Here is a 13,707-nt window from a genome sequence, read left to right on the forward strand (position 1 = left end):
GGCCTGGAGTCCCCTCCCTAGGGTACCTGAGCCAGTTCAAAGAACCCAGAGTTCCAATTAACAGCTCCACCCTTTGCCTTACAGGGACCCTGTCCTTTTCAAAAGACCTATTTGAGGCTTCACAGGGAGTTCCTGAGTAAGTAGCTTCATGGAGTTAACTTACCTATGAAGAGCCAGTCCTGAGCTGAGAAGACATCATCTAAGCATGGCTATTCCTGGCCTCAGACCCCCATTCCCACCCATGACCTGGCTCACATGCCACGCGGCGCTGACCATGTGTTTCCCCACCCTCCTCCCTTTGCAGCAGCATCCTTCGAGATTCCTGGGCTCCACTCCTTCGGCCTTCCAGGTGGCTTCTGCTCGCCACAATCAAGGTTGCTGCTATAGGTTGAAAGTGCCCACCTCCAAATTCAGACGCAGTCCTAATACCCCAGTCAGAATATGACTGGAGCCTGGGACTTTACAGAGATGGTCTAGTTCAAGTGAGGTAGTTCAGGTGGGCCAGGGTGGCCCAATCCCTGCTCGTTTGTGTCCTAGAAAGGGTGAATCTGGACAGTGTCTCACTAGAGTGATGCGGATTCTGAGTACCCAGAGTCATCCCCAACTCAGAGAATCACATTCACTGTTAGCTCTAAGCCACTGCACGCCTAATGGGAAAGCACTAGAAGTATTCCTGCTACAACGGTTCTCCCGAAATTAGCTTGTAAATTTAATGTGGTTCCAGTAAAATCACCTGTTTTTTGTTTTAATCAGGGTTGGAATGGGATTAGCTGACTGAAAAATTCCAGGAACATAAGATTATGAGCAGGGGTGACAGTTGAGGGAGGGCTGCTAGAACTTATAGATCCAAAGACTCTGGAAACCACTTCAGTGTCCATCAGTAAGGAGCTACTAGGATAAATTACGGCATACCTGAACATCAGAAATGGACCTTTAAAAAATAATTAAGGGAGTTCTTTATGGGACTATATAGAACAATCTTCAAGATACATTAAGTGGAAAAGACAAGGTACAGAAGTGGGTATTGTGGCAGGCATACAGCTTCCACTCTCAAAATGCCTTTGCTAAGAGCATGTTCCACTCAGGGAGTGTCCTGTGAAACTCTCCTGGTCCAAGTACAATTAGCCTCAGGGAGATCATGCTGATGTAATGATGATGAATGCCCACAAGCAGTTTGCTATCACCCCCACTCCCCCACAGAATGTTGTTTTTATCTTAGTTACAACACACATTACTGTATAACAACTTAGACCTCTACATTCAATCTGGTCCTTGGACTGCTGATGTCAAGGTTACCTAAGATCTCTTTAGAAATGCAAACTCTATGGCCCTACCCAAGACCTACAAACCAGAATCTAAGATTTAACAAGATACCAGTGGCTTATATGCAGTTTAAACACTGGTTGAACTTAAACCTTCCTAACTCTTTCACCTCTGCTCAAAAACATTTCATTATGACCTGATGCCCAAGTATCTTTTAAGATTCATTCGTACAGGCCCAGGCCACAGCCCAGCCTGTCCCTCCCTAGCTCCTGAGGGCCCAGAGCAAGATCTTGTTTGTGAGGAGCAAAGCTTCCTGAGAGGAGCTGGCTGAGCTGGCGGCAAGCCAACCCAGAGGAGCTTGAGTTGGGGGAGGATGAGAATGAGATGGACCTCCAGCCCAGTGAAGTGCAGCTGAAGCAGTAGGGTGTGCCAGCTGCTGTGTTTGGGAGCCTGACGCAAGACTGAGCCCCACCCCCTCCAACAATTAATCCTGCATTTGTTTAAAAAAAAAAAAAGATTTACTTGTATATGACAGTCATGATTAGAGTGTATTATCTTTATAGGTAGAAAGAACATGAGGATTTAGAAAAATACATGGAAAATGGAAGACATAATACATTCACCAAATGGTACATAAATGTGCCTAAGTGGCATATAATTGTGTTGAGAGTATTTCAGTAATATCGCACTCCCTTTGTTCAAAGACTTGGGCATATGGACACATACCAAGCTCACTCTAACAGAATTTGTGTCATACTTTCCCACATTTTAGCTTCCTTTCTACAACTGCTATGATTAAAGAAAAAAGGATCTCTTTTGCAGTCAGGAAAAAGGTCATTTTCTTTTTGAAAAAATCTATACTTTCTCCATGCAGCACATGAGATTTTACAAGCGCCAAGGCAGCTGACAGGTCTGGAAGGAGCAGGCCATTTCTCGGGTGATGGCAGTGGGCTGGCGTCCTCCCACCCGGGCAGCTGCTCCACGGTCAAAGGAATGTGGCAAGTCAGTCGCCAGCTTTGTCCCTAAGACCATGTCTCGACAGCAGTCCCTAGATCGCCAATTACTTACTCTCCAGTGACAAGCGCAACTGCGGACAGCAGTCAAAGCCAAGCTCTGAGAATCACTCGCGCCGCACCGCCTCCCCCTGGCGGTGGGCTCTGGAGACGGGCACTGTCTCTGTAAGGAGTTGCTGTGATCGAAAACAGTTTCTGTTTTGTGTCAACAATCATCACCCGTAAGTCTTTACATGATCAGAGTCACTTTCTCTTTTGTCAAGGAATTCGACACTGGCACAAATACACAAAACCAGGGCCTGGTATCAATCAGGCTCAGTGCCCTCTTCACCTGTGCTTTCCTTCCAACCGCTTCTGTGACTGTTGCTTCTGCCCCTGGTATTCTTCAGCATTGCCTTTCCAGACTTCTGTCTCCAACCTCTCCTAAGTCTCAGGGAAGGACAAAGGGTGACCCACATATTCTTGGCCGTGACCTGGAACAAAGCACCAACATCTACCACCAACCTTCCCAAAAGCCAATCCTTAGCCTGCAGACATCGACATTTAAATATGTCAGCTTGTAATACTGGCATTTCTTTAGGAACTGCTTTGAAAGTATCAGAGAGCAGCAATGTGGGTCTCCAGTTTTGTTCCCCAGATAAACACACAGCATCCTTACTCTTCCAGGAAGAAGGTAACACTCAACAGCATATCTGCAATTAGAAGAGAGAAAAATCATGGCATACCGCCCCTCCAGGGAACACGGGACATCAGATTTATTAGACACACAGGTACCAGGAAGACCTCTTGAAAGTGTTTTCAAAGAGGCGGGACACCAGGAAGGGAGAGAGGCCATGAAAGACGACGTACCATGTACAAGGTCTTGATTTCCATCTTCTGAAATTCGGTCCCAGGCACTGGGCAAACCTTGAATGTTTGCCACATCTCCCCACTGGACCGAGGACAGGAGGTGCTTCCTCTTCAGGTACCTTCCTGGAAGTTAAGGACTACTCAAAAAGAAAATGAAAAATGTTGAAGGAAAAAAACCACCTCGGAGAGAGAACTCACCTATGCCCAAATCCTTACTGAGTACTGTCTTCTTTCACACGGCTCTGCACTATGGGGGGGGGGGGGGGGGGCGCGGCGCAGGGACACACTGCCCCTGCACTGCAGGGTCTCACACGTGAGGGACAAACCAGAAAAGGAAAAGAAGAATCTAAGTATGTGAAAGATAACGTTCTGTGGAAGTTCAAAGGATGTCAAGTAAACAGCCAGATTAGAGGGAGTAGGAAGATTCCAGCTGGCAGGAAAAGCTTGAGCAAAGGCATAGAAGTGGAAAGCATGGAGTGGACTCAGTAAGCCTGGCTGGCATGGAACTGTGTGCAACACAGGAAGACGGTTGAGAAGGCAGGCTGAGCCACAGCGGTAAGGTCAGGAAAACCGTGTGGAGATACTGCACTCCTTGTGCCTAGTAACAGACTATACAGAGATTCTGCACTTCCTTGTGCTTAGTAACAGAAGATACAGAGATTCTGCACTTCCTTGTGCTTAGTAACAGAAGACACGAGATTCTGTACTTTCCTGTGCCTAGTAACAGAAGATACAGAGATTCTACACTTCCTGTGCCTGGTAACAGAAGACACAGAGATTCTGCACTTCCTGTGCCTGGTAACAGAAGATACAGAAAATTCCGGTACGAGTAACAGGACCGGACTAGATCTCTTTGGTATACAGAATGAGGTCACTAACTGGAATGGTTTGGCCATAAAGAAGTAGAGACAGAGCAACCCATCAAGAGGATTCTGCAATTAAGTTTTCAGGTGAGAAAAAAAGAAACCATAAGGATGAAAATACCGGAACCAGTGAACAGATTCAAGGACTCCACAGGTGCTTAACAGCTTTAGCATTGCGTGCTCAGCAATGTCAGCAGCAGCTACTGCTACTGCTGCAATGGACAAAGAAAGCAGAGGCGAAGGGGCAAGATGACGTTTACGATCCCACCTGCGTAATAATCGAGGCTGACTACAATTAAAGCACTGAATGCAAGGGTTAGAGAAGGCTTCCGGCAGCTTTCCATCTCCAAGTAAAAGTCAACTCCTTTCAGGCCCTCCCTGGTGGCGCAGCGGGTTAAAGCACAGCACTGAGAATCTGAAGCCACTTCCGCATGAGTTCGATTCCCGCCTGCCCCGGAGGAGACCACATGGCGAGCCAGACCTCTCCTGACCCGCCCGCTGCTCCCCTCAGCAGTGTACTTTGTCGATCTGCCTGTTCTGCTCCCCACTCTGTCTCTGGTGAAGCCTCTCACCGCCCCTGAGCCTCTGGCCTGTACCCCAGTTCTGTATGCATAAATAAATAAATCTTAAAAAAAAAAAAAAAGTCAACTCCTTTCAAAGACCTTCAAGGTCCTGCAAGGTCTAGCTGTCTCTGACTTCATTTCCCTGTTGGGTTCCTGCTCCTAATTCTACAGGAGCCATCCTGGTGTCCTTGCTGATTTCTGAAAAGAGCAGGTACCCTCGCACCTCAGGACCTTTGCACTTGATGGCTCACTGCCAGGCACTCTCTCCAAAAGTAACACATGGCTCTCTGCCTTCACCCTCTTTAGGTCTCTCCCAAATAGGACTTCCTGAACCCTGGCCACTGCATTTTAAATCCTAGCCAGAGTGCATCCTCACTTCAGTTTCCACCACAGCACTTATCACCATCTAACCTCCTACACATTCTTTAGCATCTACCTCTCAGCACCTAGAACGACACGTGGCAGGTACTGCAACACAAGCAACGGTCTGAGTAATGACTATACAAAGGAAGGTAGGGAGAACCCAAGATTCAAAACCCAAGAGAACTGACCCATACCATTTAGTTTTATAGTCTTGTGAAAACTAAAATTAGACTTTCTAGACTATCCATGGACAGTCTATGAGATGCATGCAAAGGATATGAATTTCGATAATGTCTCTCGATGTCTCGCAGCCATTCCAGCATGTCCGCCACAGAAGGGCTCATGTATGACGCCTTCAGGATGTCACTAATGTCGATTGAGTCCGCATGCTGCTGATAGACCTGAAGGACTCGTTCCACATGGCTGCTGACTGTGTCTCGCACCTTGAGGAGAACAGCTCTGGGGAAAGAGTCTGACATTAAGCAGTGTCATGAGAAAGGCCTATAGCAGGGCACCTCAACCTCGGCACAATGACATCTTGGGCTGGACAATTTGTGCAGGATGAGGCTGTCCTGTGGTTGTACATGCTTTGCAGCAACCCTGGTTTCCACCCACTAGATGACAGGAGCAAACCACGGCCCCACTCTCCTCAAATCATTAAAATGTCTCCAGAGACTGCCAAATGTCCCAAGAAGAATAACTGCTTCCAAATGAGACCCACTGGTCTAAGGAGATCAGTGCTTTGGAGATAGAGATAGCACAAGAATTACAAAATGATTTTATGATAGAGAGGTTGGAGAATTCACAAGGTTCTCAAAATGGTGATAGGCCTAGTTGCCAAAGAAGTAAAGGCCAGGGGCTTTTCTGGGGTTGCCATGAAACTATAAACGAACAAATAGACAGTCTTCTGCCACACATGTGAAAGGGATTAGCAGGAGAAAACTAAAGCCACAAACCAGTACCACCCACAGGCTACCTAGCCCCGAGCAAGTCAATTCTCAAACAATAAGTTTGGGCGCTGGATGCACAGACTCTAACAGGTCTTAGGAAACTTGCTGCAGGGACCAGGTTTTTCTGCCCTCCAGCCACTAGCATCAATGATCGACAGCTGTGGTCACACACATGCGCGTTAGGGTGGTTACATGGAGTGTATGTGGGCATTGCGGGTGGGTGCACCTGGCCCAGAAGACGGCGCAAATAAGGGCAGGGTGGCAGAGGCTCGTGCCATGGAGTATCGTGAGAGCAGTAGACAGCATGAGAGGATGGCTGAGAGGAAGGTGCATCTGAGGACTTGTAGGGAGGCCCAGGTTGCTGTCTGCCTGCTGCGTTGTCTCTCCTAGCCTGTGGGGACGATGCCAAGGCTCCAAGGTTCTTTCAAGCTGCCTGAAACGCTGATGAACCTACCTGGCCCAGGATGGTTGCGGAAGTTACTTATTCTCAGTTGTGCACAAAGGTCTGTTTTGCTCACTGCAAATTCTAAGTACCTAGAACATCAACACTGGCACACAGAACACCATACTTTTTGATGAAAAATAAATCATTGAGTGGTGTTACAGTGAAGATTAAATGCAATGATGCATATAAAATGTAAAAAAAAAAAAATGTGCAGGAGGTTATATGGTTATATAAAATGCAGCCTTGTTTTCTTGAAGCCCAGATCTTGGTGGCTGCTCTTGGCTGGGGGGGCCATCTCACAACAAAGGTAGAAAGATGGTAGCCACAAACACGAAAAAAGTCGGTCAACTTTAGGTTCCAACATATTATGGACAAGTCGTGGCAGGGTACAAGCAGAGTCTGAAAATGACCACACAAGGCAACAGGAAACCAGTCACTTGTGGAAATCTGAGACAGAGCACTAGCCATGCTGGCCAGAACTGGCACCCACCAGTCGCAATGCTGTGTGGACAGTACCACAGAGCTGCATAGTGGCTATCAGACCAGGGTGATTCTGATGGCATTAGAAGCATGCCAGGACAGACAGGTGAAAAGCACATTACACATAATTTTTCTTCAATAAAATTGGCCAGTATTTGTTTTGTAAGAAATGCTTAGTGCCTTGTTTATGGTAAACATTGCTATTATTCCACTGATGACTCCAAGGGGCCCAGCCACCAAGGCTATAACTGCCCAAAGGACAAGGCATTCCCTTGCCTAGAACTGTGGCTTTTAAAAATGTCTAAGATTCACAGTTAAAAAGCAAGACTTAAGATGACAGTCCAACACCCACACATAAATATTTTATCAGCTGAAATAAAAGAGCATTCCTGTAGGCTACGCCACAGCCTACAGTGAATGACTACTTCTTCTGCTACACTAAGGAACCAAATCTGTTTCATTGCTGTATTCCCAGGACCCGTGTTCGGCATACCACTGGTGCTTAATAAGTGTATTCTGTACAAATAAATACAAGGTAGGTCTCCATCTCTGAGTTCCCTATTAGCTTATGGCATAAGCTAACATACACTAACCTCTTTTGTCAAAAAAATAAAACAAAACGTGCCCTGTCTATTCTCTACGCAACTCTGAAGGAGAGGGTACGAACATCAGGGGAACGGGCAGAGACGCCTGCAGGACAAAGTGGTGTGGACGAGCTCTGGGCCTTGGTCACAGGCACCCTGGGGCAGGAACCCCAGCTTCACTAGCTGTAAGGTCACAGGCAATCTCTCTGAGTTTGCTTCCTCATATGGAAAACGGGCTTCAGGAAGTCTAAGTCACAGAGGTGTTGGAAAGACTTACAGAGCACCTATAGAACCCCTGAGCTGGAACACACCTGAGGTGGTGTGATGAGCTTTCGTTTTACTTTTGGAAATTTCTAAGTAGCCCACCATGCGGAGCTTGACAAGGGACCTGCCAGATAATAGCTTGTTTAGGGCAGTCCGCCTGCAACGAAGGGGCAGGAGGCAAGAAAGCGCGACCTCCAAATGCCACCTTCGAGGAACGCTTAAGAGCGCCCTCAGACTACCCGGCTACTCACAAAACGCCCCGTTTTGAAATCTTTCCACCAAAAAAGAGTTCATTGACCCTCTTACAGCTTCTCCCCTAACTGGTCCAAGACAGCATCACCAGCGGCCAGCTGCTTGCGGGTCAGTCGCTCACGTAAGTCTGGGAAGGCCCTGAGGGCCGGCACGTCCTCCCATCGCAGGGCCTGCGCGGCCTGCAGCTGTTCGGCCAGGTTGCTGAGGGAGCCCAGGAGGGGGCCGCAGTCCTTCAGCGTGCTCTGCCACAAGCTCTGCTGCTCCTGCACCACGGGAAAGCACTTCTTCAGGGCCTCCTGCACCGCAAGCAGAGGTGCGTGTTGAGTCATCTTCTGTTGGAAGACAACGTCGGAGTTAGGGTCGAGGCCGGCAGAAAGGTGCCAGGTGAGGGTGGGAGTTACTCCAGCCTCAGGAGGGGTTCAGTTAAAACGGGGTTTCCTCAGGTGGGGCTGTCTACCGCTTCGACAGAGGCTCCCCGCGCGAGGCGTTGTTTTACCTGGAGCGAGGCACTTAGAAGGCAGCGACCCTGCTTCCTGACGGGGAAGGCGCGTTCGGAGCTTCAGACTGCCGATGCCCGGGGCCCAAGCCCGGTCTCCCGCGCACCTGACCCTGACGTCCGGAGCGGGAGCCTTGTGTTCTCCCTGTGAGACTGCCAGTCGCGCTCCCTAACCCCGCGGGAAAACGTAAAACCAACTTTCGTGGATCCCCCAGGGCCGCCACTACCGCGACCGCAATCTCCCCGCGCAAGCACCAACATGGCCACCGGGTCGCGAGTGTATGTCGTCGGGCCGCAAAGCCTCCTGGGTGTTGTAGTCCTGCCTGTGGACCGGCTGCCAGATCTGGAAGCTGCCTCGTGATTGCGTGCTGGGGTTCTGCAGCCCGCGACTAGTCTGTCATTGGTTAGCTAGATGCAGCTTGAATTTGCTGGGGGCGGTCGCACAGCCCATTGGGGTCTATAAGCTATATCTGGAGCCAGCATTTCGGGACCAGCCTTGAGACTCCCTGTGCACGAGCCAGAAAGGACAAGGGTCCCCTATGTAGTGCCAGCTGGCACCGGGCAGGGTCTCTATGGATCCTGGCAGATGCGTAAAGAAGGAGTCCTGGAACCCGCAGTGGCATCATCACGCGTTTAAAGCGCTTTCTACAGCATTTGTAGTGTGGCAGCCCAGTGCCTAGCAGGCAGGAGGCCTGGGGTCCTGGAGGCTGGCATGCCACCTAGCCCCTGCCGAATCTTTATCTGGGCTCTCTGCTTCTCTCGTGGTCTCTTTGCTGGTCTCTACTGCACTCTGCAGCGAGGTCCTTCCTGCCACCTGTGTGTGCTCAGTCTCCCTGCTCAGGTGCGCCCACTCACTTACGCCCACACCCTACCCCAGATCTCTGTCATCGGGCACCTTACAAGACTAAAGGGGTTGACCAGAGATGCTAATGGCACGAGGGCAGGAAATAAAAACTGGTAACTTCCACTTAGACTACACCCTGCTAACCTCCTGGGACACCATAAGTTGGCTGTCTCCTGGCCTCCCGCAGGCCCCTTGCCTCCCCTGCCCCATCTTTGCCACTGACCTCTTGAAGCTCCATCCCACTCTCCACAGCCTCCAGCCACGCACCATGGTTCAGGCTGGGAATGGCATCTGTGGGGTAGCCAAGACCAACTCCTTACGGAGCAAAAAAGCCGCCTCCTGGGCCCTCTCTGGTGGCCCCGCAGGTTAAAGCGCAGCACTATGAAGCTATCCACAGCCTCTGCAGCACGAGTTCCATCCCCCGCCAGGGAGCTGACCCACGTGGCGCAGCAGGCCTCTCCTGTCTTGACCACTGCTCCCCTCAGCAGTGTGTTTCAGTCAATCTGCTGCCATTAGACCTCTTGAAACTAATAAATGGGTGTGGCTGTGTTCCAATAAAATGTGCTTATGGATACAATGAAATGTGAAACTCATATAAACTTCATGTATCACCAAATATTTTGGTTTTTGATATTTTATCCAAGCATATGAAAACTAATAACTGATTGCCTAACGTGATTTGTTACCAGAGCGCCCGCAGAAGGATAATTGCAACCAGCTCTTTCTGCAGAACTGCAATTGATTAAATGGCCAATTAAAAATGGACAAATCAAAGGCTGTCCCTGGCCAGAAAAATCCCATCCTAGTTCCTGGGCCCTGTCTTTTTCGGCCTGGTTACCCTTTTTCTGACTTCTTACTGTTATCTAGTATGTGGCTTCCTTCCTGGATAGAAATGCATCGTAGGCATTTAATTATCATTTGACTCAAACCTTTGCTAATCTGCTTGTTTGCAAATCCATCTGTTTACAAATATTCACTGGGCATGTGTCAGTCACAGTGTTACATAATGAAGAGGTACTGAGGAATCAAAGAAACACGGGGTCTCCCTTCGGGAACTTAACAAGTTAGTAAAGAAGGACTGTTTCAAAAATTCACACACGATTAGCTAGTGAAAATCATAAAAACCACAAAGAAATAGAATAATGGTCTCCTGCACACTTTTGGAGTTCTTCCTGTGCAAGATTGGGGTTTTGCCAAGTGTTTCACATATAGGAACTAATTTTACCCCTGTAGATACAGCGTTCATTATTCATACTGCTCATGTTTTTTATAGATGACAGCTAAGACACACAGATGGGTACTTTGCCCAAGGGCTCACAGTGGTGGTGGGGGGACGATCACCTAAGCGGCTATTCACGGGGTAGCTATTCACGGCATAGGACAACACACCCCTGCCCACCCATCGCGCTGGCCCGCATACTGTGCAGGGCTGACCACACTGCGCCCCACCCCTGCAGAAGAAGCAGGTCTCCACATGTGCATGTGCACAAGTTCTGCTCAGTGAATCTTAGCTGATTTTACAAAATGACCGTTGTTGATCTCTACCTAAATCTCAAATGACAGCAAGTGCTGAAAATTTCAAAGTCCTCGTTCATATGGCCTTAGAACAGGCAGGCATGAGAGACACTGAGGAGCGGGGTTGGGCAAAGCGCACCCCTTAGTGGAGTTTGGAATCCCCTGTGCTGCCACCAGGGTGCCTTCTCCCTTTTCAGTGTTAATCACCTCCCCAGCCCTCTCCTCTCCACCTGTGTCACTTACCTATTAAACAAGTCCCTTCTCTTCCCTGCCCGCACACACCAGCTGTACTGCGTGCTGCCTGCCTTCTGCAGTGTCTTCATCCGTCCCTCGGTGGATACTGGCGTTGCTGTAGATGGCATTTTTGAGAGACGCCTGTGCTGCAGATGCCAGGTTGCGCCCTGCCTCATCTGCAGCTTCCAGTGCCCCAAGCCACGCACACATCATGCCGGATACACGGCATGACACACATGGCTGTTTGTCTCATGTGTGTCTTCACTTTGGGGGCACAGTGGCTGCTGGTGGGTCTCAAGGTCTCTCCTATCAGTGTCCAGTTGATGGCCAGGATGTGTGGCATGGGCAAAGGAAGGAGCTAGATGGGGTCTAACTGGGAGCTAACTGGGAGCAGATGGAAGGCTTTTGCAATGGGGGTACAATTTCTCTAAAACGTACACACACAGCCTTGGGGTGAGGCTTGAGACATTCACAAGCTAGATGCTGGTAGGAACCTGAGGTCACGGGTAGACTGAGTATCTGACTTCTGTCACCAAGGCCCAGGGGGCCAGCTAATAAAATGGGGTAGGACAGGTCCAGAGGACATTAGCAGGGGGTTCTCAAGATAATAGCAGATGCTTGAATTTAACTGGAAAAGGGTAGAAATCAGATTAAAGCGAGCTGGCCCCAGAAAAGGAGTTTTTCTCAAGTCCTAGCAGTGTGAAGGACAGATGTTAGAAGGGGATCCTCAAACTCAGCCACCAGTTAATAAAAGCAGTGAGCTGGCTTCCCTCGGGCACCTTCTCACGCCTCCAACAGGGAGAAGGCCAGCCAGAAGTTGCCAGGCTCACACCACACCCAGGATGGACCCCTACTGCTATGTCCTTAGTGATTTTTATGTAATGCCCTCCCCCTCCCAGGCAATGAGGACTTAACTCCCCCGGGGGGTCACCTAGTAGCTGCTCAGTAGCTGCTGGCATTGCAGTCTGTGGAACAGCAGATACCTTGTGAGACCTGATCAGCAGCTTTGCAGCCCGGGAAATTACAGCCAAATATTATCGCACATCTACCTGGAGCCTCTCCCCTGGCTGGTAACATTTACTCTATGCCAGGCTAAGTGTCCCAGGGGACCCTCCACCACCTGCTGCTTGCCTCTACTAGGGAAGACATTACCAGGCACCATTCCGGATCTCCCCAACCCGCTCCTCATTCACCCTCCCCACTGGGAAGCAGGGACTTGACTAACAATCAGTGGGTAGAAGGAATAACCTGTGCCTTCTGGCTTCTCCAATTCTGCCCTTCCAAAACGGGTACACGCTGGCTGTTAAACACACACACACACACACGGGAACCTGGTGTGCAGCCCTGTCCCTGCAGGAGAGACCTGTGGCTATCCAGCCCAGCCTGACACCGGATGGGCCAAATTCAGGGAAGTAATGAGAAATGCACAGTGCCCCTAACACACCACATCTCATTTGTGGAAGATATACATTTTGCACATTTGACATCTCTGAAACTGGGCTCCATCTTCCCACCAGATGGTGAGACATGGTTTGATGGGCTGTGATGTTTCCACAAGGAATGTCTTACATTCGTGGCATGTTAGATGTGAAGAAACAGGGTAAGCAACATCCTCCACTCAGCTTTACCCATCTGAGAGCTGGTATCTTGATCTCCATCTGTGCTAGTGAATTAGGACTCACTCGATTCTATGCACAGGAGGGGAGGAAAGAGGTGCTATTTACTACCCCGACACCCAGTCCCCTGCACTAAGTGCTTCCCAGTGCTGGGACTGAGCAGATCAGTAAGACACCTTCACCAGGCTGTGGTCCCAAACAGCCCCTCCGGGGCCAGCAGCAGCACGAAAAGGGCTCCCTGAGACGAGCGTGTGCATGTGAGGCGTGTGCTGGGGAGGAATGGGTGTGCAGTGTGAGCACTCGGTGCTCCAGCACCCCGCCCACACCCCAGCTCTGTACTCAGCCCCACCCTGCTCCCTTTGCAGTGCCCTTCGAAAGATTCCTGGACTCTGTGCCTTAGACCTGTCATGTGGCTTCTGAAACCCCCCCCCCAGGCCACTGCTACAGGTTGAATTGTGTTCTTCCTCAAATTCAGATGATGCAGTCTGAACCCCACCCCCACTCCCCACCCCTGCGCCCCAAACACCCTTGCACCAAACAGAATGTGACTGTTTGGAGCAAGGCACTTTACAGAGGTGCTCAAGTTCAAATAAGGCCAGAGTAGACCAGTCCCTTCTAGTTGGTCTTCTAGAAAGGGGAATCTGGACACCGAGATACATCGTGGGGAGGCGGTGTGAAGGGACACAGGAGAAGATGGCTATCCACAAGCCAAAGCAGACGCTGGAGTGCTGGCACCTTGATCTCTGACTTCCAGCCTCCAGAATTGGGGCACCTGGATTCCTGTTGGGCCCCCCAGTGTGTGGGGCTTTGTCATGGCCTCTGCACTAAGTGCCAAAACTCACCCTTCTTCCTGCTTCCATGGCCCAACTCCCTGCTGTCTCTCGTCAAGTCTCCCCTCTGGTTCTCCTGCTCCTCTCAATCCAGTAGCCTCCCAAAGTCAGTTTCCCCAGAGCTCCCCTCTCCATGTGCTGGCTGAGCAACCTCCTCACAGGGGCTAAAACCGCTATTGTCCTTACCCCCAAAGCTCGGTCCCTAACCTGCACCTGCGCGAAGCTCCGGACCTGATATCACCTGTGACCGCAACATCCCTGCCTGCAGGTCCCACGAGAGCCT

At 50.0% G+C, this 13,707-nt stretch overlaps 1 protein-coding gene across 2 annotated transcripts; it reads right to left on the minus strand.

The window, feature by feature from the left end:
* Window positions 1–1,811: 1,811 nt before the first annotated feature.
* On the minus strand, window positions 1,812–8,645 carry LOC101634907 (chromosome unknown open reading frame, human C1orf109). Of its 2 annotated transcripts, XM_012722779.1 has the most exons (5): window positions 8,386–8,645; window positions 7,944–8,221; window positions 5,194–5,373; window positions 3,126–3,244; window positions 1,812–2,968 (listed from the first exon to the last, which is right to left on the minus strand). In XM_012722779.1, the coding sequence occupies exons 2-5, from the start codon at window positions 8,216–8,218 to the stop codon at window positions 2,931–2,933; spliced, it is 612 nt and encodes a 203-aa protein (XP_012578233.1). In that variant the 5' UTR covers window positions 8,219–8,221; window positions 8,386–8,645; the 3' UTR covers window positions 1,812–2,930. The 2 variants fall into 2 exon arrangements, with proteins under 2 accessions (XP_012578233.1, XP_012578234.1); XM_012722780.1 differs by having other exon boundaries at window positions 7,944–8,645.
* Window positions 8,646–13,707: the final 5,062 nt, after the last annotated feature.

This window comes from Condylura cristata, unplaced genomic scaffold, assembly GCF_000260355.1.
Source record: "Condylura cristata isolate star-nosed mole 26May11 unplaced genomic scaffold, ConCri1.0 scaffold00008, whole genome shotgun sequence".
NCBI lineage: Eukaryota > Metazoa > Chordata > Mammalia > Eulipotyphla > Talpidae > Condylura > Condylura cristata.

Excerpts from the sequence above, each read along its gene's own strand:
- LOC101634907 (XM_012722779.1), bottom strand. The coding sequence starts at position 8,218 with ATGACTCAACACGCACCTCTGCTTGCGGTGCAGGAGGCCCTGAAGAAG. Across the intron at positions 3,245-5,193 it reads GAGAGACATTATCGAAATTC|GTACCTGAAGAGGAAGCACC; the intron begins ATATCCTTTGCA and ends ACTTCCAGGAAG. Across the intron at positions 2,969-3,125 it reads AAATCAAGACCTTGTACATG|ATATGCTGTTGAGTGTTACC; the intron begins GTACGTCGTCTT and ends TTCTAATTGCAG.